Source organism: Scyliorhinus canicula, chromosome 4 (genome assembly GCF_902713615.1).
Source record: "Scyliorhinus canicula chromosome 4, sScyCan1.1, whole genome shotgun sequence".
Taxonomy (NCBI): Eukaryota; Metazoa; Chordata; class Chondrichthyes; order Carcharhiniformes; family Scyliorhinidae; genus Scyliorhinus; species Scyliorhinus canicula.
This window is the reverse complement of record NC_052149.1, coordinates 71,280,126-71,303,464: the sequence shown is the minus strand read 5'-3', so window position 1 is coordinate 71,303,464 and position 23,339 is coordinate 71,280,126. Positions and strand designations below refer to the sequence as shown.

Genomic DNA, 23,339 nt, shown 5'->3' with positions numbered 1-23,339 from the left:
GGAGGCCTGGGTCAACGATATGGCGGGGTTTATTAAATTGGAGAGGGTGAAATTTTCCCTAAGGGGGTCAGTGTAGGGGTTTTTCAGGAGATGGCAACCATTCCTAGATCTCCTGGCAGAACGGTAAAAACAAAAGGCCATCAGAGCAGCTGCCCCCGCCCCCCCCCCCCCCCCCCCCCCGACTGTGGTTGCGCCGGGCACAGTCCGCAGCCACCATGCGAGGTTGGCGAAACTTCAGACGACAAGTGATCCACACCGTCGGGAAGTCAGCCCATCGGGGGGGGTGCAGCATCGGGGGAGGGCCTTCAGGTGATGTCCTGAGGCCGTCCCAACGGTGTGCAGAGTAATCAGTGGGATGCTATAAGTGTCAGTGCTGGGACCTCAGCTATTTATAATTTATATTAGTGACGTAGAAAAGGAATAATGTATCTAAATTTGCCGGTGATACAAAGGTGTTGGTGTAAGAAGAACTCAGAGATGCAGCAAGGAGATATGGACAGGTTAAGTGAGTGGGCAGGACGGGGTTTGTGTGGGCACACGGGACTCCAAGGGTGAGACGGAGTTGGCACAGGGCAGGTGTCAGGAGGCTGGGGGACCTGTTCATAGACGGGAAGTTTGCGAGCCTGGGTGAGCTGGAAAGGAAGTTCAGGCTCCCCCCGGCGAACACCTTTAGGTACATGCAAGTAAGGGCGTTTGTCAGGCAGCAGGTGGCGGGGTTCCCCCTGCTGCCGCCGCATGGGGTCCAGGACAGAGTGCTCTCAGGGGTGTGGGTTGGAGAGGGGAGGATCTCGGAAGCGTACCAGGTGATGCAGGAGGTAGACGAGGCCTCGGTGGAGGAGCTGAAAGATAAATGGGAGGAGGAGCTGGGTGAGGAGATTGAGGAAGGGATGTGGCGGATGCCCTAGAAAGGGTGAACTCCTCCTCTTTGTGTGCAAGGCTTAGCCTCATACAGTTTAAGGTACTGCATAGGGCTCATATGACCGGGACAAGGATGAGCCGGTTTCTTGGGACCGAGGACAGGTGTATTAGGTGCTCAGGGAGCCCAGCAAACCATGTCCACTGTTCTGGGCATGCCCAGCGCTGGGGGAATTTTGGAAGGGTGTAGCAAGGACGGTATTGAGGGTGGTAGGATCCAGGGTCAATCCAGGCTGGGGACTCACAATATTTGGGGTTGCAGTGGAGCCGGGAGTGCAGGAGGCGAAAGAGGCTGGTGTTCTGGCATTTGCGTCCCTAGTAGCCAGGCGGAGGATTCTTCTTCAGTGGAAGGATGCAAGACCCCCAAGCGTGGAGGCCTGGGTCAACGATATGGCGGGGTTTATTAAATTGGAGAGGGTAAAATTTGCCCTAAGGGGGTCAAGTGCAGGGGTTTTTCAGAAGATGGCAACCATTCTTAGATCTCCTGGCAGAACGGTAAAAACAAAAGGTCAGCAGCAGCAGCAACCCGGGGGGTGGGGTGTCTCTGTTTTTGTTTTGGGTTGAATATCTGATTTTTTGCCAACGACGGGCATTAATTTTCTCTTTTGTATTTACGGCGGGGGGGGGGGGGGGGGGGGGGGGGTCTGTATTTTTTGTTCTTAGAATTTTCTGTTATTGTTTTCTTTTTTGTGAAAATGTGAAAATTTGAATAAAATTATTTAATTTTTAAAAAGTGAGTGGGCAGCAAGGTGGCAGATTAAATATAATGTGGAGATGTGAGAGGTTCTTCACTGTGATAATAAAAAGAGAAAAGCAGAATTTTTTTAAACAGCATGAAACTTTTCAAAATTCATGTTCAACCAGACTTGGAGAGACTGATAGAAGGAACATAGAAAGTGAGCATGCAATGAATTCTGAGGAAGGTATTGAGGCTGGGAATTCTGACCCCCAATCTACAAGTCAGGAGTGTAATGGAATGCTCACCACTTGCCTGGATGAGTGCCACTCCAACAACACTCAAGAAGATCAAACCATCCAGGACAAAGAAGCCCACTTAATTGGCACCCCATCCATCACCTTAAATATTCATTCCCTCCACCATCGACGCACAGTGAAAGAGTGTGTGTCATGAAGAAGATGCACTGCAGCAACAGGCCAAGGCTCCTTCGACAGCACCTTTCAAACCCACAACCCCTACTATCTGAAAGGACAAGGGCAGCAGATATATGGAAACATCACTACCTGCAAATTCCCCTCCAAGCCACTCACCATCCTGACTTGGAACAACATCACCATTCCTTCTCTGTCACTGGGTCAAAATACTGGAACTCCCTTTCAAACAGCACTGCAGGTTTGCCCATGCTATATGCAGCAGTTCAAGAAGGCAGCTCACCACAATCTTCTGAAGGGTAATTAGGGATGGGCAATAAATGTTGGCTTAGCCAGTGATGCCCACATTCCATGAATGAATAAAAAATAAGTACATATAGAAATCGGGAAGGCAAATAGCATGGTGGCTTTTATGCAAGAGGATTGGGGTGCAGGAATACGGAAGTCTTGTTACAATTGAATGGGGCTTTGGTGGACCATACCTGGAGCACTGTGAGCAATTGTATTCTTTATATCTCAGGAAGACTATATTTGCATTTGAGGGAGTACAGCAAAACTTCACTGGAATGATTCCTGGAATGAAAGGACTGTCCTGTCATGAGAGTATGAGTAATTTGGACCTATATCCTCTGACGTTTAAAAGAACGTGAGTTGATCTAATTGAAAAAAAATGTGTAGGGGCTTACCAAAGTAGATGCAGAGAGGTTGTTTTCCTTGCCTGGAGAATCTAGAACATGGGATACAGTTTCAGGGTAAGGGGTTAATCATTGGACAAGGAGAAACATCTTCACTCAGGGGTTTGTAAGTTTTGCACTTGACTCCACATGTGTGCTGTGGATGTTTCACTGCAGAGTAAATTTAAAGCTGAGATAGATATTTGGACCTTTTTTTATTCATTAATTTGATGTGAGCGTTGCTGACAAAACCAACATTTGTTGGTCATTCATAATGGCCCTTGGAAAGGTGACAGTGAGCTGCCATCTTGAACCACAGCAGTCCATCAGGTGTAGCTGCACCTAGGGTGCTGTTAAAAAGGGATTTCCAGGATCTTGACTGAGCAATAATGATGGATCGATTATATAGTTCCAAATCAGAATAGCATGTGGCTTGGAGAGAAATTTGTAGGTAGCGGTGTTCCCATTCATTTGCTGCACTTGTCCTCCTGGATGGTACAGATCATGGATTTTGAAGGTGCTGTCGAAGGAGCATTGGTGACTTGTTCGACTGAATCTTGTATATCAGGCTTGCCCAATATTTTCTTGCAAGGGACCCCGTTTCAATCTCTTTCACAATATAAGCGCTGATGAACAAATTTCAAAATGATACGGTTTGGCGCAACACTAGACATGAATTTCAATCAAAATGTTGAGGTGTGAAGAAAATAGATAATTTGCTGAGCAAAAATACAGCAATGTCGAAGCAATAAATCAATAATTTAAACTCATGTGTAATTAATAAAGATAACCAATAGAGTGTGAGAGGGTCAAATTGTGTTTTTGCAACTCACTGTCACACCGGAATTTTCCAGCCCTCACACGTAGGGTTTCCCCACAGCAGAGGCAGCAACGCCATTGGCCCCGGTGGGATTTTCCAATCCCACTGAATTCTATGGCATTTTGCATCACTCACCCGTACTACTGCGGTGAAACCCGCCACCAGGATCAACTTTGGAACCAGAAGATCCCGCCGGTGGGAAAGGCTGGAAAATCCCACCCTCGTTTTCAGGATACTTATTCATTCACTCACCAGCACCCACTGTGTGAGTTGCTGTGAATGTATTTGTGTTTCGCGGTGAGGGTGAGTGCAAACCCCAAGACTGGGAGTCAGGCAGACTCTCTCACTCTCTCGCTCAAATGCACACATACACACACACATGCACACTTCCTCCCCCTCACAAGCAACTAATCTCTCCCCCCCCCCCCCCCCCCCCCCCCCCCCACCATCAGCCCGTCTCTTCTCCCTGCCGGCTGGTTTCTCATTTCCAGCATTGGCAGCACCATTTCCCTCGCTGAGTAGCCATACCCAGTGTGCCCGGCAGCCATTTTGACTAATCTATTATAATCCCAGACCAGACCTCAACAGTGATACTGGACAGAAACCCCAATATTTTATTTCAATTTTGTAAGACTGCAGAAAGGATATCTCGCTCCAGGAGTGATTTCTGAAAAAAATAGGGAAATGGTATATTAAAACTAATTTCATTACTAACACAGTATTAAAATATTTTAATATCACAGGAGAAAATAGCTTACCATTATTCCTTAAACAATGCTCTTCAGTATATTGAACACAATACCCCTTAATTGCCATTTTTATTCCCAACAAGAAAAAACATCTCTGCTCTCAATCCACTTTATATACCACTACCACTCAGGAATACCTGCTTTACAGCGATGTTCTTTGAGAAAGAGAGATATTCTGCCACTGCTTTAAAGAAGAGTTCTGAATCCTGTCAGAACCATGCAGAAACTTTGGCTGTATTTCTTCAGAAACTGCTTCAGCTCTCCTTTTAATCCGACATGTCTGAACTGCTTGGAAAGACTGCTAACCTGTCTGCACCTTAAACTAAACTGCAGTGAAAGCAAAATCTTGACTTCTGTTCACAGCTCCATTTAACTCACAATTGAACTGCTTTTTCTGCAAAATGCCTGATACCTTGGCTCCACCCAGTAATGACATCATCTTACCAAGCTGAAATCTAATTAACTCCAGAGGGAATCCCCCTAATCTAAACAAAACTGCCTTAGCCCAAGCTTTTTACAAAGGCCTAATTGCACCCCTGGCTCCCAAAAGCTTAGTTGTCTTTCAAACTAGGATTTCTTCTAAAACATGATTGCAGCAGTTAAACACACTGTAACACAGGCTTTTAACCCTTACTGCACCAAATAACTACAATACAATATATCTGAAATTCATACATTCATCATAACTCCCTCGCCGGCTACGTTTTGGACTCCAGCTGAAGAAAGCTGCTCCTCAAATCAGAGACTGGTTCTCTTCCACATTTGTTGCTGATCTTAGCAACAGGAAAAAGGAATACAGTAGAAAAATGGGCCGGGATTGGATGGGGAGGCCTGGCGAGCCAGGTAGCAGCCTATGGACAAGCATGTTGCATATGGTACACGAAAGGAATGGCGAAGACGGGAGCAGGCTGGAAAGTGGAGTTGAGTCCGAAGATCAGCCATGATTGCATTAAATGGTGGAGTGTACTCGAGAGGCCACATGGTCTACTCCTACTTTTTTATTTTCTTATGTTTAAATTGGATGTTGGTGGGTTCAGGATAGGTTGGGTTTGAGTTGAAATTCTTAACACTAACCTCCCTCCCCACCTTTTGTAGGGGGTAGTCAATGATCTTTTATTCGAACTGCAATAGCTTTAAAGCAAAAAAATAACCTGGGAAAGAGGGGCTGGAAAAGAATAGAAAGGAGATATCTCTGATAGGACGGATGGCCGGAGTGATTGGATGACCAAATTGATGATGGTACAAAGTGAAAGTAGACAATGGGACCAGAATAGGAAGGAAAGATAAGCCCTGAGGAGGATTGAATGATTACAGCATTCAGCATTACTCTGATGTTCCAAGAGATTTTGGCAACTTTAATGGCATCAACGTTATCAGGATTAATTAGAAAAATGATCCCACCACAGTGCACTATTACTGCAATGGATAGCGATAGTGAAAAATTAACATAGAATTGTATTTTGCATTGATCAAACAGTGATATATTGTATATTAAGAGTATTTTTATTTTGTTAGATAATGTCACAAATGCCAGTGTGAGGACTTACTGGCTGACGCTTGAATTTGACACTGTTTACATTGTACATATGACTGCCACCACAGCTGGAGGAGAAGGGGCAAAGGGACCAGAGGGAGTCATCAAGCATGGTAAGTAACTCATTCTGTAACTTTTAACCCCAAAGAACCTGTGAATGCAGAGATTAAGGTTTAGCTTCTCAACCTGGATCCACCTTTTTAAATGGAGACCTCTTTGGATGGCTGCACCTAACCAGCTGACCAAAGTCAAGATTTTAATTGCTGCAGGCAGGTGGGTAGTAATTACTATAATACGCATCCCGAGGAGACCTTAATGATGTGTTTTAAATTTAATTTAACAGGTTCAAATTTAACATCTCCTGGGTTTCCCAGGGATCATGTTGGGTCATTGTTCAGATGGGTATTTAAATCTCGGCTTGCTTCATCTGAATCATCTCACTTATTCCCTCTAGTAAACACTTGTTCGTCTGTCACAGTATGTAGAAGATTCCGTAGAGCAGTCCTGATGCTGTTAAATGCACCTATCCAAGATCCCAGACCTTTTTCTTCCAGAAAGCTGAATTCAGGGCCAGTGCATTGGCAGAAAAGGAATCTACTTCAACCTTTGCCATGACATCTGTGAGGAATTCTATCATTGAGATACAGCAGCATGACTATAAGAGCCGTATGACACCATGTGTGTCATCCAGCAAGTCATTCATATGTTGAAGATGTGCTCCAGGTGCCTAGATTGGTCTGGAGATGCTGAATACCCGTCAGCAAGGGCGTCCAAAATAATAGTCATGTGTTGCGTCATAGTTTTAACAAGCTACACTTAGGGTAAAATCTTCCAGCTGCTCACGCCGGAGGGATCTTTCGGCGCACCTCTGCCATGGGTTTCCCGTCAGTGTGAGTTAGATTCAATGGGAAATCTCATTGACAGCAGCAGGAACAGAAGATCCAGCCACCAGCCAACGGTGGACCACCTCCTGCCATCAAGAAACACACCGCGGAGAGGCAAAAGAATCTCGCCCCCATCTCTAACTTCCCTTGTAAGTCATGATTTGGCCACCTTTCCCATTTTATTTTTGCACCAGACAGGAGCGGATAATTGTCGCAGTTCATCCATGCGCTCTTTGAATGTTTTCCATTGCCTATCTACCATCATCCCTAATCCATTATTGCCAACTCACACCTCATACCATTGTAGTTTCTTTTATTTAGCTTCAGGACCCTACTCTCAGAATAAACTGCATCACTCTCCATTTTAATGAAGAATTCCATCATATTATGGTCGCTCATCCCCAAGGGGCCTCTCATAACTAGATTGCCAATTATTTCTTTCTCATTACACAATACCCAGTCTAGGAGGGCCTGCTCTCTAGTTGGTTCCTCAATGTATTGGTCCAGAAAACCATTCCATATACACTCCAGGAATTCTGTCTCCACAGTATTGTTACTAATTTTATTTGCCCAATCTATGTGCAGATTAAAGTCACCCATAATTACAGATGATCCTTTATCTCATGCCTCTCTAATTTCCTGTTTAATGCCGTTCCCAACATCACCACTACAGTTTGGGGGTCTACATCCAGCCCCCACTAACGTTTTTGTTCCTTGGTATTTCTCAGCTCTACTCATACAGATTCCCCATTGTTGGAGCTAATATTGTTCCTCACTATTGCACTAATTTCCTTGTTAACTAGCAATGCAACCCCACCACATTTTTATCTATCCTTCCTAAATATTGAATACTGCTGGATCCTTGGTCACCCTGCAGCCATGTCTCCATAATCCTGACTATATCATAACCATTTACATCTATTGCGTGATTAATTCATCCACTTTATTTCAAATGCTCCACACATTCAGGCACAAACTTTCCTTGTCCTGTTCCCACTATTTTTCACAAAGCCCTGTTTGATTTTGGCCCTTGATTTCTTTACTGAGCATTTTCTTTTTCCCCTTTCTGTCTTTTGTGCTTGTCCGCATTTCCCCCTCCTCTGACTCCTTGCATAGGTTCCCATCTCCCAGAAATTTTAATTTAAACCCTCCCAACAACTCCCCCTAGGATATCAGTCCTGGTCCTGCCCAGGGAGAACCCATCCAGTTTATACTGGTCTCACCTTGCCCCACTGCCGAGCAAGGTTATGTAGGGCACAGCAGACCAGCACAATGTGGAAGACCTTCTAGGGCTGTACTGGAAGGCCCATCTGGACCAGTCAAGGCAGCAAATATGCATTTTTAGGAAGTCGATGCATTGCTCTATTATAGATCTGTGGCACTGTGAGCTTCATTGTACTGGGTCACTGTTGCGGTCGCTGGCCTCCGCACTGAAATCATCAGCCACGATGCAGGAGATATCTCTTGTCCCTTACAGGTCATCCCTTCAGCCTGGGGTGACCCTCAAAAATGCCAGGAATTGCAATTGGCCAAGGATGTGGCTCTCATGCACACGCCCTGAAAAATGTGCACACATGTGCATTAATTGTATCTGGTGATCACACAGCAGCTGCACATTGAGGGAGCGGAACCCCTTCCTGTTTATGAAGGGGCTCCCTGGTGAGACGTTGGTGCAGTCGATCACCCTTTGCACCTTTAGCAGGCCTGTTATGTTGCCAAACTCTGTAGCCCTCTTGTTTTCCCTGGCCTGGTCCATGTCGAAATGAATAAAATCCGAAGTCCTAGCATAAGAGTGTAGCCATGATATTACAGATGTACTTATGGGCAGATGCCTGCAATATGCCAGACAGGTCACCAGTGGAGCCCTGGAACGACCCTGTAGCATAAAAAATTAGGGTTTTGATTGCCTTTATGGCCACAGGAGCAGGTGTCCTCCACCACCACGTGACGCTAAGTTGGCAAGGATGTGGCACAGATACAGCAATCTTCCTGGTGAGGCGAAGTCTTCTACACATATTGTCCGACAGCTCCAGGACAAACATTTGGGGTCCTGTACACCCTTGGTCACCGTCTGCTCCTTTGTGCCCCCTGCATGGATGATGTGACCCCTGAGCCTGCCCTGCGGCCCATGGTCTCCTGCCGCAGAGTCTTCTCTGGGTGCCACTGCACATTACTACTGGAGTCTGTGCCTCTCCAGTGCTGTTATAAGTAGAATGGCCAGTCCCACTGGTTTCATACTGACATCAATTGGATTCCTGCGAAGGATAAGAGGGGGGGAGAGAGAGAGAGACACACATAGGTTGGTGTTGCAGCTGGATACCGTCATTATCTCCCCTGACTCACTGGCCTTCCATACTTGGAAGCAGCCTATCCCAAACCTTATCCGAGAGTGACCGCTTCCTCATAGCTCAGGTGCCCTCCCATCTCCATTACAGGACTGGCCCCAACCTATGATGTCATCCAGTCAGAGTTGCCTTTGGCCTCCTATCTGGTTCTCCCTCCCTTATGCTAACACTGGGTGTTCTGACAGGAGGGTGATATGCACACACATCCCTAATGGGCAGGGTGAACTGGACGGTGATGTCCACCTTGGGGGCTAATGGATCCTGACTGATAGGTGTTGGGGTCCAGCATAGAAGCTGCCTTGTGATCCTGTGCAATCAAGTATTGAGCCCTGAATCCTATATACTCATCTGATTCCTAGATTTTGAGACTGTGGGCAGGTGACATTGTTAAGGCTTAACGTTTGATGGCCAATTAGTTTGATGAGAATGAATCTCACGAATGTTAGAGGGCACAATTTCTTTATGCTTCAGGGATAGGCAGACCTAATAGGCACCCTTCTTACTCAGGCTACATCCTGTACCAGCCTCCCCGAACAGGCGCCGGAATGTGGCGACTAGGGGCTTTTCACAGTAACTTCATTGAAGCCTACTTGTGACAATAAGCGATTTTCATTTCATTTCATTCCAAGATCACATTGTTGTCATGCCACAACACTTAAGACTCCTGGACAGCTATTCAAGAGTTTGTCATTGGGGAGGGTCCAGGAATATCACAGTTGGAAACCTCGCTGGCGCAAATCCTGTTTTATTCATGAGAATTAGTAGCCACTAAAGGCTTTGCACCCATGGCTAACGCAGGCTCTAAATCCCTCCAAGCGTTCCGGTCCCTCAATCTGAGAACGAGAGCAATGCAGGTACGCCACTTATCTCCAGGGCATCTTCCTCTGTATCTGTAAGCTGGACAATTTGTGGCAAACCTTTCAGTCTTGACTCTCTCCCTTGTGTTTTGCACTCTCTTCTACAAGTCTAATATTAACACTAATCTATCTAATATCTTCATAATTGAAGAATGATAACTAATATAATAACTAATTTTCAAAAATGTTAGACACGACTTATAAAATATTTTTATCTCTGATGACATAGATTAAGGAAAGTAATACACACAATGGCAGCATGGTAGCATTGTGGATAGCATAATTGCTTCACAGCTCCAGGGTCCCAGGTTCGATTCCGGCTTGGGTCACTGTCTGTGCGGAGTCTGCACATCCTCCCCGTGTGTGCGTGGGTTTCCTCTAGGTGCTCCGGTTTCCTCCCACAGTCCAACGATGTGCAGGTTAGGTGGATTGGCCATGCTAAATTGCCCTTAGTGTCCAAAATTGCCCTTAGTGTTAGGTGGGGTTATTGGGTTATGGGGATAGGGTGGAGGTGTTGACCTTGGGTAGGGTGCTCTTTCCAAGAGCCAGTGCTGACTCGATGGGCCGAATGGCCTCCTTCTGCACTGTAAATTCTATCTATAAGAACTAGGAGCAGGAGTAGGCCATCTGGCCCCTCGAGTCTGCTCCACCATTCAATGAGATCATGGCTGATCTTTTGTGGACTCAGCTCCACTTTCCCATCTGAACACCATAACCCTTTATTCCTTTATTCTTCAAAAAACTACAAAAAACATCTATCACGCAACCAAATCGATCAATTTTTTTTTCTTTTTAAAAAAATTTAGAGTGCCCAATTCTTTTTTTTCCCCAATTAAGGGGCAATTTAGCGTTGCCAATCCACCTCCCCTGCACATCTTTTTGTGTTGTGTGGGTGAGAGGCAGGGAGAATGTGCAAACTCCACACGGGCAGTGACCCGGGGCCGGGAGAATGTGCAAACTCCACATGGGCAGTGACTCGGGGCTGGGATCGAATCTAGGTTCTTGGTGCCATGAGGTAACCACTGCGCCACTGAGCTGCCCTAACCAAATAGATCAATAATGTGCAACTCCTCATTTCCGCAATCTGTCTAAAATGGTGAAGTGCAACAGAAATTTAAAAATGCACTCTTTATTTTATCATCCAGTAGTACCGTAGAATGGATACAGCACCAGGGGAGGCCATTCAGCCCCTTGTGTCCATGCTAGTTCTCAGCAAAAGCAAGTCATCTTTTCCCTGTGGCCCTGTATTTCTTTTTCTTTAAAAATAATTATCTGATTTCCTATTGATGGTATTGATTGAATCTGCCTCTGCCACACTCCCATGTAGTGTATTCCAAGTACATCCAAGTCCAGGTGATTAATAAATATCAAAAACACAGCCATCCTAATACTAATCCTTTGGGAACCCCACTATAAACCTCGCTCCAGTCCAAAAATTAACTGTTCGTCACTACTGTCCGTTTCCTGCCGGTCAGCCGGTTCGGTATCCATGTTGCTAGTGTCCCTTTTATTCTATGAGTTTTTACTTTTCTGACAAGCCTGTATTGCAAATGCCTTTTGGAAGTTCATATACATTCCATGAACTGCCTTATTGTCACCATCTCTCTCTTACCTCAGCAAAACACTGATTGAACATGTTGTCTCATGGACTCTCTAATCTAGAAACTAACCAACCCAACCCTCCATGTTTAGGCAGGGGAGGAACTGTGGGAGGTTTAAATTAATAACTGGTGAACACATGCCCAACCCTCGTGTACACACTTGCCCCTATTTTTCCAGTAACAGAATGTGCGCAGCCCTGCCTTGGAAAAGTGGGGCATTCCGTTGTCATATTTAAAGCTTCCATAGTGTAATTGGGAGCATAAATTAAATTTAACAGTTGTTGGTTGGGTTACAAAGTGCCTGGGAAACTCAGCAGTGAAATAAAGGCTTGCGCTTCAAAGTAAATCGTTATAGAGCTCTCTGTGGGCCCGGAAGTCTTTGCTTTCATTTCCACTGATCACAGTTTCTCTTGATTCCCAATCATGAACACTAAGATTTCAAGTCTCCTGCGGGTTTTTGTTCACCCTTCCACACTCCCCACCCTCCAACCCCTCCCCCACCAGCCCTCTGGTCCTCAGCCCTCATCCTCTATCTTCATTGCCGGGTTGCTTTTTCACACACCATGCCCCAATATTTTCCAATTGCTGGGAATCAGTGATCTACAGCTCCAACTTTCTTCCATTGGTTTTCTTGTCCAACAACTGGTGAAGCTGACAATCTGGCCAGCTGCCTTGTGGGAAATGAGGTCCTGTCGTTACGAGACATCCACGTGCTTGAACTTTCCCAAAAGATATCCCTGCTCCCTTACTGACTCCCTATTAATGTCAGAATGTCGATATCTCTTAGTGATCTGTCACTAGTTGCAGCCTGATGATGTATCCCATAAAGACAATGTACTCTGTCCTTCAGCACCAAAACCTCAACCTGATCTGAGTCTTATTGCTAATAAAATATTGTTGCTGGCAAATGCTGTTTTGTTTAAAGTTGAACAAGTCTTTGGGCGCGATTCTCCGCTCCCCACGCCGGGTTAGAGAATCGCGGGAGGGCCGGGCGAATCACGACACGCCGCCCTGGCACCCCCCACAAAATGACGGACCCGACCGGTTCACGCCGGCGCCAACCACACCTGGTCGCTGCCGGCGTGAACATCGCGCGACAGGTAACTGTGGGGCCTGTGGGGGGGCGGAGAGAAGAACGAGCACCACGGGCGTGCTCGGGAGATGACTGGCCCGCGATCGGTGCCCACCAATCGTCGGGCCGGCGTCTCTAAAAGACGCACTCTTTCCCCTCCGCCGCCCCGCAAGATCAAGCCGCCATGTCTTGCGGGGCAGCGGAGGGGAAGACGGCAACCGCGCATGCGCGGGTTGGAGCCGGCCAACCTGCGCATGTCGGCTGATGTCACTTAGGCGCCGCCATCGCGTCAAGGCCCGGCGGCCGAGTTTCTCGCAATGCCGCTCCTAGCCCCCTGGGGGGAGTGAATAGGGTGCGAGGAGCGGCCTCCGACGCCGTCGTGAAACTCGGCCGAGTTCAGGACGGCTTTCCCGATGCCGCTCGGCATCGGAGAATCGAGCCCTTTGGTCTCCAGTAACAGACAAGTAATCCTGATAGCCAGAACTCGCTCACACCTGCCTTGGAACTCTATTGCCGACCCATTGAAGTTTGAAGGTTTGCGGAAAGGGCCTCTTGGGGAAGTTAGTGGAAACCCAGCGAAGAGCACTGGAAACACTGACAAAAGCTAGCTGACCAATAGGGGTATCCCCTTCCAGCAGAGTAAAATCAGAAAGGATTATAATTCTTTGAGGTGGTAATGAGCAGGATAGATGAAGGGGAACCAGTACATGTAATATATTTTGATTTCGAAAATGCATTTGTTAAGGTAGCCACAAAAGTATACTTACTAAGATAAAAGCCCATGGTGTTTGGGGTAGTATTTTAGCATGGGTAGAGGATTGGCTCATTGATGGAAGACAGAGAGTTGGGATAAGAGTGGCATTTTCATGATGGCGACCTGTAACTAGTGGAGTACCACAGGGATCTGTGCTGGGGTCAAAATTATTTACAATATGTATTAATGACTTTGATAAGGGAAGTAAATACACTATTGCCAAGTTTGCAGATGACACAGGAATAAGTGGAAAGGCAAGTGGTGAGGATGACAGAGTCTACAGAGGGATATAGGCAGGTTAGGTGAGTGGGCAAAAACTTGGCAGATGGAATTTAATGTAGGAAAATGTGAAGCTATGCACTTTGGGAATAAAGGAGTTTAATCTTATTTAAATAGAGAAAGGCTGCAGAAAACTGCGGCACGGGGATTTGGGGGTTCTTGTGCATCAATCACAAAAAGCTAGTGTTGGAACCAACAATTCTACGGACACGTGCTTGTAGGATTAGAAAAGCGGTTTTAATATACTCACAACAGAGCCAGCCGGTTAGCCATTGAACTTTCGGTGAACTGGCCGGCTGACCACGTGGCTCTGATTTTTATACAGCAGCTCCAGGGTGGAGGAGTCCTGGGCGGAACCAAGGGAGAAGCCCAGTACAATTCTCGAGCATTCCCAGAGCTACTCCCCCCTGGTGGTCAGGTAGTGCAACTGCACTTACAATATAGGCACATGTATATACAGATTATAATCCGGTGTGAATCACATTCACCACAGCTAGTATGCGAGTTCAGCATGTTGCACGTTTTACTAGAGTGTAATTCGCATTTATTGGAGTGTATTAACACGCCTCCGTTTAAAGGCCATGTGCTTAACACTGCTAGGCTCTATGTATGTATTTTCAGCTCGGGAGTCGCCAGTTGCCGTATCTAGACAACTCACAAATATTCCAAGGTCAGGTTCAAAGTAATAAAGCGATACACCGATTAGTAAGTTCCAAACGATCAATATTTATTATACAAATATAATAAATACGCATGCACACGCTAAGGGACTAAGCTACAACTAAACTAAGCGATCAGAATACTTAACTAAACAGGAACAGGCAAGGTCAGGGAGCGAGGCCTTCGTTCCGGTCTTGGTCTGCAACCTTCAGAGAGTGTGCTGGTCGCTGGGGGTCTAGTGGGCCTGGTTCGCGTAGCGAGCGTCGTATTGGCACTTACGGTTCGGCGGCTGGTGCTCAACGGCTGGAGTCAGGATACAATTCGAAGTTCTTGGTCGAAGTCAAAGCCGGAGCACGAAACAACAGCTCAAGCCGGAGCACAAACAGACAGGACCATGTGTGGGGTCTATCTTTTATAGGACCCCAATGTCCGTGCCTCTTTTGGGGCGGGCTTTACCTTCAGGTATCGATTGGACCGAATTCTAATCGATATCTTTTGAATTTCCCCCAATGTGAGGGTTTCTTCTTGATGGAGGGGGTGGTTTCTATAGTGGATACTTCTGTTGCCGCTCTGTCTGGACATCCACTTAAAGTATCTATTCAAACCTGAATGTTGCCATTGTGTGTGCCCAGATCTGGATTGCCTCATTAATATGCAAAGCGTTTTGCCATTAACACCTTTGGTTTGAGATCTTCCACCTGGCCAGAAACTAGTTTTGCTGCTTGCAAAATGCTAATCAGTCTTTGCAGACTGCTGTCTTGGCTAAACTGCTTTTCCCTGCAGTCTTAGCAATTCTCCATTTTGTCAGTCCAGTGTCCGTTTTAGGTGGCTACAGTGGCTACAAGCAGTTAATTGGAAGGCAAATGGAATGTTAGCCTTATTTCGATGAGAATGAAGTATTAAAAATAGGGAAATCCTGCTAAAACTATACAAGGCACTAGTTAGACTACACCTGGAATACTGTGAACAGTTTTGGTCCCCTTATCCACAGAAAGATATACAGGCATTGGAGGGTGTCCAGAGAAGGTTCACTAGGTTGATCCCAGGGAGGGATTTTCTTATGAGGAGAGATTGAGTAGGTTGGGCCTTTACTCATTGGTGTTTAGAAGAATGAGAGGCGACTTTATTGAGGCATGTAGGGTTCTCAGGGGGTTTGACAGGATAGATGCTGAGAGAGTGTTTCCTCTTGTGGAAGAGTCCAAGACGAGATGTCACAATTTAGAATAAGGAGTCGCCCATTTATGACAGAAATTAGAAAGATATTCTCCTCTCAGAGGATAGTGTATTTGTGGAATTCTCTACCACAGAGGGCTGTAGAGGCTGGGTCATTAAATATGTTCAAAGCTGAGATGGACAGATTTTTAATCCGTAAGAGTATCCAGAGTTATGGGGATAAGGCAGGAAAGTGGAGTTAAGGATTATATCAGATCAACCATGATCTTATTGAATGGGGGAGCAGACCCAATGTGCCAAATGGCCTACTTCTACTCCTCCTACATCTGATGGTATTACGGCACGATGGTCCAGCAGGTGAGCAGTGGAGTATTAAATGTTGAGGATGGAGATCAGAAGGTCAGCAAGGAAGCTGTTAGAGATGGGAAGTCTAGAGATGACAGATATGTGAAAGAGAGTTTCAGTGGTAGTGAGGTAAAGTAGGGGCACAGGCAAACAATTTTTCTTATTGTTCTTGGACAGGCCTGGCCAGGTCACATTTATTCCCATCACTACTTTTCCTAAAATGGTGGTGGGGCGGTGGTTGTGCTTCTTCTGGAATCATTGCTGCTCTTATGGTGTATCCAAGTTGAAATGGTGAGTGACTTGAAGACGAATCTGGATGCGGTGGTGTTTCCTTAACATTACTGTTCTTGTCTTTCTCAGTGGTTGAAGTTATAGGTCTGGAAGTTGATATCAAAGAAGCCATGGCAAGTTGTTGTTGTATCTCCTAATGGAGTCATAGTGCATCAGCCATAAAGGGAATATATATTAGGTCAAAGGTTGGGATACCATTCAGGCAGACTGTGTCAATGTTCTTTAATATTATGGTGACTGTATCCCTCTGAGTGAGTGCTCCTTTGTTGTTAAGAGCAGCAAATCTTTCCTTTTTTTCTGGCATTCAGCCCTTGTGTCCATATCGGGAATAAGATTTTGACAAGACCAGGAGCCAAGTTGCTTTGGCAGAAACTGAACTGAATATTGACAAGAAGGTTAATGGGCAATAGACATGTTTGCCGGCACTATTATTTCACGCATCATTTCACTACTGATGCAAGAGAGCAAAATGATCAATATTAGAATTTAATTTGGGAAAGAACGTAACTGGGTAAGTGGCAATGATGCTTTTGCTCCCCTTGGGGCCTTTGTCCACTCTCAGCATTTCACATATTGGTAACTGCTTTGCATTGAAATCAAATCTTGCTATGCAGCCATTGCTCCGCTCTCAAGTGCAGGTAGGAGCTTCTGCTGATGTACTTGCGATTGGGGTTACTGGCAAATGGGGGTCAGGAACCTGCACTAGAATCTCATCAATCTAGGCTGCATTTGTTACCCCTATCTTTACCAAGATTGAAAGATGGAAGGTAATTTTCCAATGATACCACCAATATGATCTGACAAGTACATGTGGTGTTAGGAGGAGGGAGGATGGTAACTGCCAATCCCTCAACAGTAAATGTTTAAAAAGAGCCGAGATGTTACTCTGAAATTACTTTTGCAATACCTAGATTGCATAAGCAACCTCGTTAAATTGACTTTAAATTTCAAAGTAGTGCCTAACAATCCTGGACAGCACAAATGTTGAATAAATAACCAGCATAAATAAAGTTGAAACATTGGAAAATGGACCTGAGGATTCATCATGGCATTACTTTCTTCCAATTAAGGGGCAATTTAGTGTGGCCAATCCACCAACTCTGCACATCTTTTGGGTTGTGGGGGTGAGACCCATGCAGACACGGGGAGAATGTGCAAACCCCATGCGGACAGTGACCCAGGGCCGGGATCGAACCTGGGACCTCAGTGCCGTGAGGCAGCAGTGCTAACCACTGAGCCACCGTACCGCCCTTGTCATGGCATTATTGCCTCATTTCTATTTGCCCATTCCAAAATGAGTTACTAACCGAGCACAGGATTGTTGTCCTCTCTCTATGTGACCCAAAGTTTTGAAATACGGATAAACTCCAAGCCAGCGGGATGAAATTCTAAATTCTGACAGATTTTTTAAAATGAAAATATGAAGAAATCAGAAGTAAATACAAACAGCAAAGGAACCTCACACAAGCCGAGAGACATCTGAAAGAGAAAACGTTACATTTTAAGTTGTTGCTCTGAAGAAGGCTTGCACTCAATATGCTCTGCTGTTTTCCTCTTTTAGAAATAAAAACAGAAAGTGCAGGTTTAGCCACATCTGTGGAGGCAGAAATCGAGTTAACGTTTCTTCAAAGACTTTTTATTTTAGATTTACAGCATCCACAGTATTTTGCTTTTATTTGCTTTTGAGATGCTGACTGACCCACGGTGTGTTCCTAACGTTTCCTGCTGTTGTCTTGGTATCTTTAATTACATTTAAATGAATCTTTTAATAATTGATCGTTTTATTGTACCTAAATTTTTTTTTTTTTGAAAATGCAATAGTGATATTTATGAAACACGAGAATTATTCTTTATTTTGAATTGATTTCTTCATTGTTGAAAATTTTAGACTATTACGGCATTGCTCTTCCACTGCAGCTAAGCATGGGGATAACCATTCCGTCGGCCTTTCTTTTAACTCTGATATTTGCAAAGTCAGTCAGACGAAGGTAAGTTACTTATTTTAATGGAACAAAATCTTTAATTTGAACAAAATATGAAAATAAATGTTGTTTAGTTTAGAAAATATTTCCTTCGAGCTCAATTGAAACAGCCATTTAGGCCAAGTAGTTTAAGATAACCCTGCTCAGTCAGTGTTGAGTTAGTCGATCTCAGCTGGAATGGCGGTACCAATGCTCGGCTGGGTTACAAATCCACCATCCTAACTACGATTTTAAAAAATATATTTCTGCTCTGCAAAATTGGCCTCCTCCTTCCCTATCCACTGCTACTGAAACTTGGGAGGGAAAATGGGGAAGGGGTCCAACTTTAACCTGACTCAGCAAGCAAGAAACAAATGGGATTGGATTGTTTGCCTGTTTTACACCCCACACAATTTAATTTTCATTCACTTTAATCTAATCCGAAAGGTTTCCAGCTAGGTGGAATAGTTTAAAGTTCTCTCCTCTCCATTTCCCCCTGAGCCCCAGTCTTTGTTATTTCCAGATGGCAAATGCTCCATACTTTCTTTGCAAGTCTCTCTCAAGTTCCAACCTCATGGGATCAGGAGTAATGGGCTCAGATGTGAGGGTCCTCAGTAAAATAACCAACATTTATTCCCTAGGCTTGCCAATAAAATGGTGACCTAGACAAGAAACTAGATTACACCCAGCATCTATGAATTTACTTCACCAAGGGTTTGCACATTAGAGAGGGTAAAAGGAGAAAGAAAATAAAGGGAAAAAAACAAATTCCATATGAAACATTATTAATTTCATAAAGCAAAAATATATGTTTCGATCTCTCTTTTGCAGACACAGCAAAAGGCCATAAAGGATTAACATCTCTCTAGTGCATAATCTAAAAGAAATTCAGAGTTCTACCATCAGTAAATAGACCATTTACTGCTTTAAACCATCTTTAAGAGTCTGATCATGTGACATTTGATGATGTCATCGGCAATTTACGCAGGCAAATGGGCAGTCTATCCTAACAGCCTGTAAAGTAAACACCTTTCCAATAAAGCTCTTGTTTGTTTGTACCTCTGTGGTCTGTAAGTCTGTCCTTTAAAATTAACAAAGAAAAATGGCGATGAAGAGGTCGGAACAATGTTGGCAGACTCTTTCAGAAGAAAAAAGAAAAGAAAAATGTTTAATCTGTGCGCAGACACCCGAAAAGGATTAAGAAGGTAAAAATGACACTACACCAAAGCTGGTGACGGAGGGGTGCCAAATATCAGTAGCAGCCATTGAAGGAACTAAACTTTGCATGTAGGTTTCGGAGGAAACGACATTGTAAAGAAGCTCGCCATGTGCTCTGCCCGGAAAGGCCTGGGACAGTACAGGGAGCACTGTGAATAACATGTACACTACAACAAGTGTTTAGAGTTGGGTGTGTTTCAAAACTCGGAAGGAAACAAACAGGCTGAGTTCAGGGGTACCTTGTTTGAAAAAAGAAGCAAGGTAGTGCTAAAGATTTCATGGTACATCATGCTTACGCAAGCCCTTTCCATAGTAAAAATGGTGCTGCGGGACCTTACGATGAGAACACCAAGCAGTTATTTTGTCTATGCAAATAAAATTGCAGCAGATATTGTAATCCCAAATTTCCTAAGTATAATCGAGGGCGGAAACTTTCAGCCTCCTGCGAAGTCTGGTGCAGCTAGAAACTCCAGTTTTGAAAACCTATGATGAGATTGTGGCGATATTTCAGGGACACTTTAATAATAATCTTTATTGTCACAAGTAGGCTAACATTAACACTGCAATGAAGTTACTGTGAAAAGTCCCTAGTCGCCACATTCCGGCGCCTGTTCGGGTGCACAGAGAGGGAATTCAGAATGTACAATTTACCTAACAGCATGTCTTTCGGGACTTGTGGGAGGAAACGGGAGGAAACCCAAGCGGACACAAGGAGAACGTGCAGACTCCGCACAGACAGTGATCCAAGCCGGGAATTGAATCTGTGACCCTGGCGCGGTGAAGCAACAGTGCTACCCATTGTGCTACCATGCTGCCCTTCTCACCTCAACCTTTGGTGATCACCGAGAGGTTCGGGTTCCATGAACCTAACCAACAAGAAGGTGAATTAACCACACAGTTCATAGCTACTTTGAGGAAATCAGTCAATTACTGTGAATTTGGAGATGTCTGGAATGACACCATTCGAAACAAACTAGTGTGTGGGTTAAGAAGTGAAGCTTTCCAAAACAGGCTCGTAACAGAAAGCAACTTAAACCTAAAGAAGGCTTTCGAAGTTGTGATCAGTATGGAATTAGCAGCTAAGGAAGCCCAGCAATTAAGGTTGAGCTCTAGAATCTATAAAATGTCAGCTAAGACCTGAACACAGACACAGATTCGAAATTGCCCCATGTGTAAAAACTGGGCATGCAGCAGAAGACTGCCAATGCAAAGATGCGAAATTCAGGAATTGTAGTTAAAAAGTTGGACAACAAATGTATGTGTTGGAGAAAGAAACAGAAAGTTTAAAGAAGAATTATAAAAAGCAAGAACCAAGGGTATCAAATGGAAAACCGAATAGAGGGAATGAAGCATTCATTGAAGGTAACTCATGAACAAGGATCATTATCTAAATGACGAAGCCACTTCCTGATGACCTCCAGGATTACAACACATTTGACAACCCAAAGTTCTCCGGCATTACTCAAGGTAAAACGTCAGATACACACAGTGTTTGACTTGCTGAAGCCACCTGAGACAAGAGAAATTGTTGAGAGGAAACAGCAAAGTCATGTTTTGCGACGTGAGAACAGAGCTAAACCCCTTGTTTTTCAGAAAGATCAGAAAGTATTGGCAAGGAACGAGACCACCAATGAGAAGTGGATACCTATCATCATCTTGGCACAGACAGGACTGGTCTCCAACACTGTTGAAATTCAGGGTGATGTAGTGTGGAGGAGACACACTGACCAACGTTTAGCAACTAGAACTAGTTTCCCAGACTGTGGCGACAAGCTGTGCCAAGAGAAGACCTAGACATTCCTGAGAACCGGACAATTCCAGAAACAGTACTCCAGTTGAGGAAACTTCAACACTGAATCAACTTCCAAGCATTACGCGGCTCCAGTTGAGACAGCCACAGATGAATTCCAAACTAAACTAAAAACACGGTTGCAGTCAACACGGAATAGCAGACGTCTGAGGTTCACTGACAACCACACAGAAATTGATATCCTCCTAAACGTCTAACTTATTGACTGTTGTGTTCATTAATTGTTCATATTGTAAAGTTTGGTTGTTAATATTACATTGTGTTTCATTGCTGGAACCTCTAATGTAAAAGGAACATGTTTGTTCCTAGTTGGAATAAGGTGACAAATACGGTCAGGTGACATGCTGATTACATCATCAGTCGTTTGCACAGGCGAATTGGCAGTCTATCCTAATAATCTGTACAGTAAACACCTTCCCAATAAAGCTCTTGTTTGTTAATACAATCATGGTCTACAAGCCTATCCTTTAAAATTATCACAGTTTTCAAGATAGAGGAGGTGACCTCTGAAAATGTTTTAATGTGCTACAGTTGCTAATGGTTACAAATTACAGTCAGTGGGTGATTATTCCAAATACCTAAGTCTGACTAACTATAGCGGTTGTACTACATTTACCTGAACAACATTACAATTCATTTAAAACCCAGAAAAATGAAATGTGCCATCTTAAATGTTTGGTTTATTTATTGTGGGTTATCTTACTGGTATTCAAAGAACACTCCTTCTGGGAACAGGAAATTCAACAGGAAACAGGAAATTCAATAAGAGACAAAGCAACATTGAAAGTTATCAGGTCTGGACTTTTTTTAAAGCATTTCTTCATGAAAGTGAGAGATGTTAGAAAAAATGGAAACTTTGCCTATTTCTGCCACTCCACAACGGCATCAACCACTTACTGGTGCCTATCCAGAGAGTAAAGGTCCTTCTCCTCCGAGCCTCAGAACATCTATTCTGTATCCATGTGACAGTCCTATTGTCCATTTCTATTCCCACATCATGGGCAGGATTTTTCCACAAGCTTTGAAACCCCGGTGGAGGGATCCACGGATGCCTTGAGCCGGCACTTTATAGGAGCTAGACTGAGAAAGCTATAAACCTGGAGGTGACCACTTAATGGGTGGGTTCTCAAATCTGCGGGCCCAATCACAGGGCTGACAGTTCTAGAACCTTGGCAGCCTAAATGTGAGAGGAGGGTGCTGCTGGAACGGGTAGGAGAAGGAGAGGATGCCTCAACTGCAAAATAAATCATTATTGAAGAGGAGAGAATGAGGGACAACCCCTCCGCTTTGATCAATGGGGTTGCAGAATTGGCCTTTGATGCCCATGGCCTCTTCTTTGGGGTTGGAGCCACTGCTACCAATGACTCTCCAAACTGCTAAGGGAGCAGCTTCCATATGTGACTGGGGGCTGGTATGCCGCAAACAACCTGCTAGCAGGCAATTTAAATCACTCCTAGCTGGGATGTTAATAATTTAATTTGCATTTAAATTCACATTAGAATCATAGCGTTTCTACAGTGCAGAAGGAGGCCATTCAGTCCATTGAGCCTACACTGACCTTCCGAAAGAGCACCCTACCTAGGCCCACTCGCCTGCCCCATGCCCGGAACCCCACTTAACATTGGACACACTAAGGGGCAATTTAGTATGGCCAAACCAGCTAACCTGCACATCTTTGGACTGTGGGAGGAAATCAGAGCATGCGGAGGAAATGCATGCAGACATAGGGAGAAAGTGCAAACTCCACACAGACAGCTACCCCTGGCCGGAATTGAACCCGGGTCCCTGGTGCTGTGAAGCAGCAGTGCTAACCACTGACTATCCTTGAGAAACTCACCAATGCTCTCTCCCCCCCCCCCCCCCCCCCAACACTTGGAATGCATTGGGAAGCCATTTCAATATGGCTCCCTATTATTTTCCCAGCTTCCAAGTCCACTAGCGTGGGGCCAGGAAATTCCTGCCCCACATAGCCAAGTGACATTTCTAGTTAGATGTAGGAACACTTCTGATGCAAGACTTGTTCTACGTCATTAACCTTTTTTTTTTCTTTTCAACACTGATTGACCCACTGTTTTATTTCAGATGTCCAACATTCGTGATTTTTTTTTTCCTTTCTGTTTTGGCTATCGCTTCAGTGAAGACATAATATTACAGGCAACAGAGATGTCTTTGAACTCATCAGTATGAGTTGATTTGGAGTCATTTCCAGAGATAAGAGGCTAATGTCTAACCCCAACATGAGTTAATACATTCAGGAAAGAAGAAAATAATATGGGGAAACAGTGAT

General features: G+C 44.7%; 1 protein-coding gene across 1 annotated transcript in view; it reads left to right on the top strand.

The window, feature by feature from the left end:
* Positions 1 to 23,339, top strand: part of LOC119964218 (interleukin-12 receptor subunit beta-2-like) — a 194,251-nt gene that overhangs the window by 159,982 nt on the left and 10,930 nt on the right. Inside the window, exons 15-16 of the mRNA XM_038793502.1 lie at positions 5,784 to 5,915; positions 17,952 to 18,051. Of these exons, the coding sequence (XP_038649430.1) occupies positions 5,784 to 5,915; positions 17,952 to 18,051 (232 nt within the window). The remainder of the gene's footprint in view (positions 1 to 5,783; positions 5,916 to 17,951; positions 18,052 to 23,339) is intronic.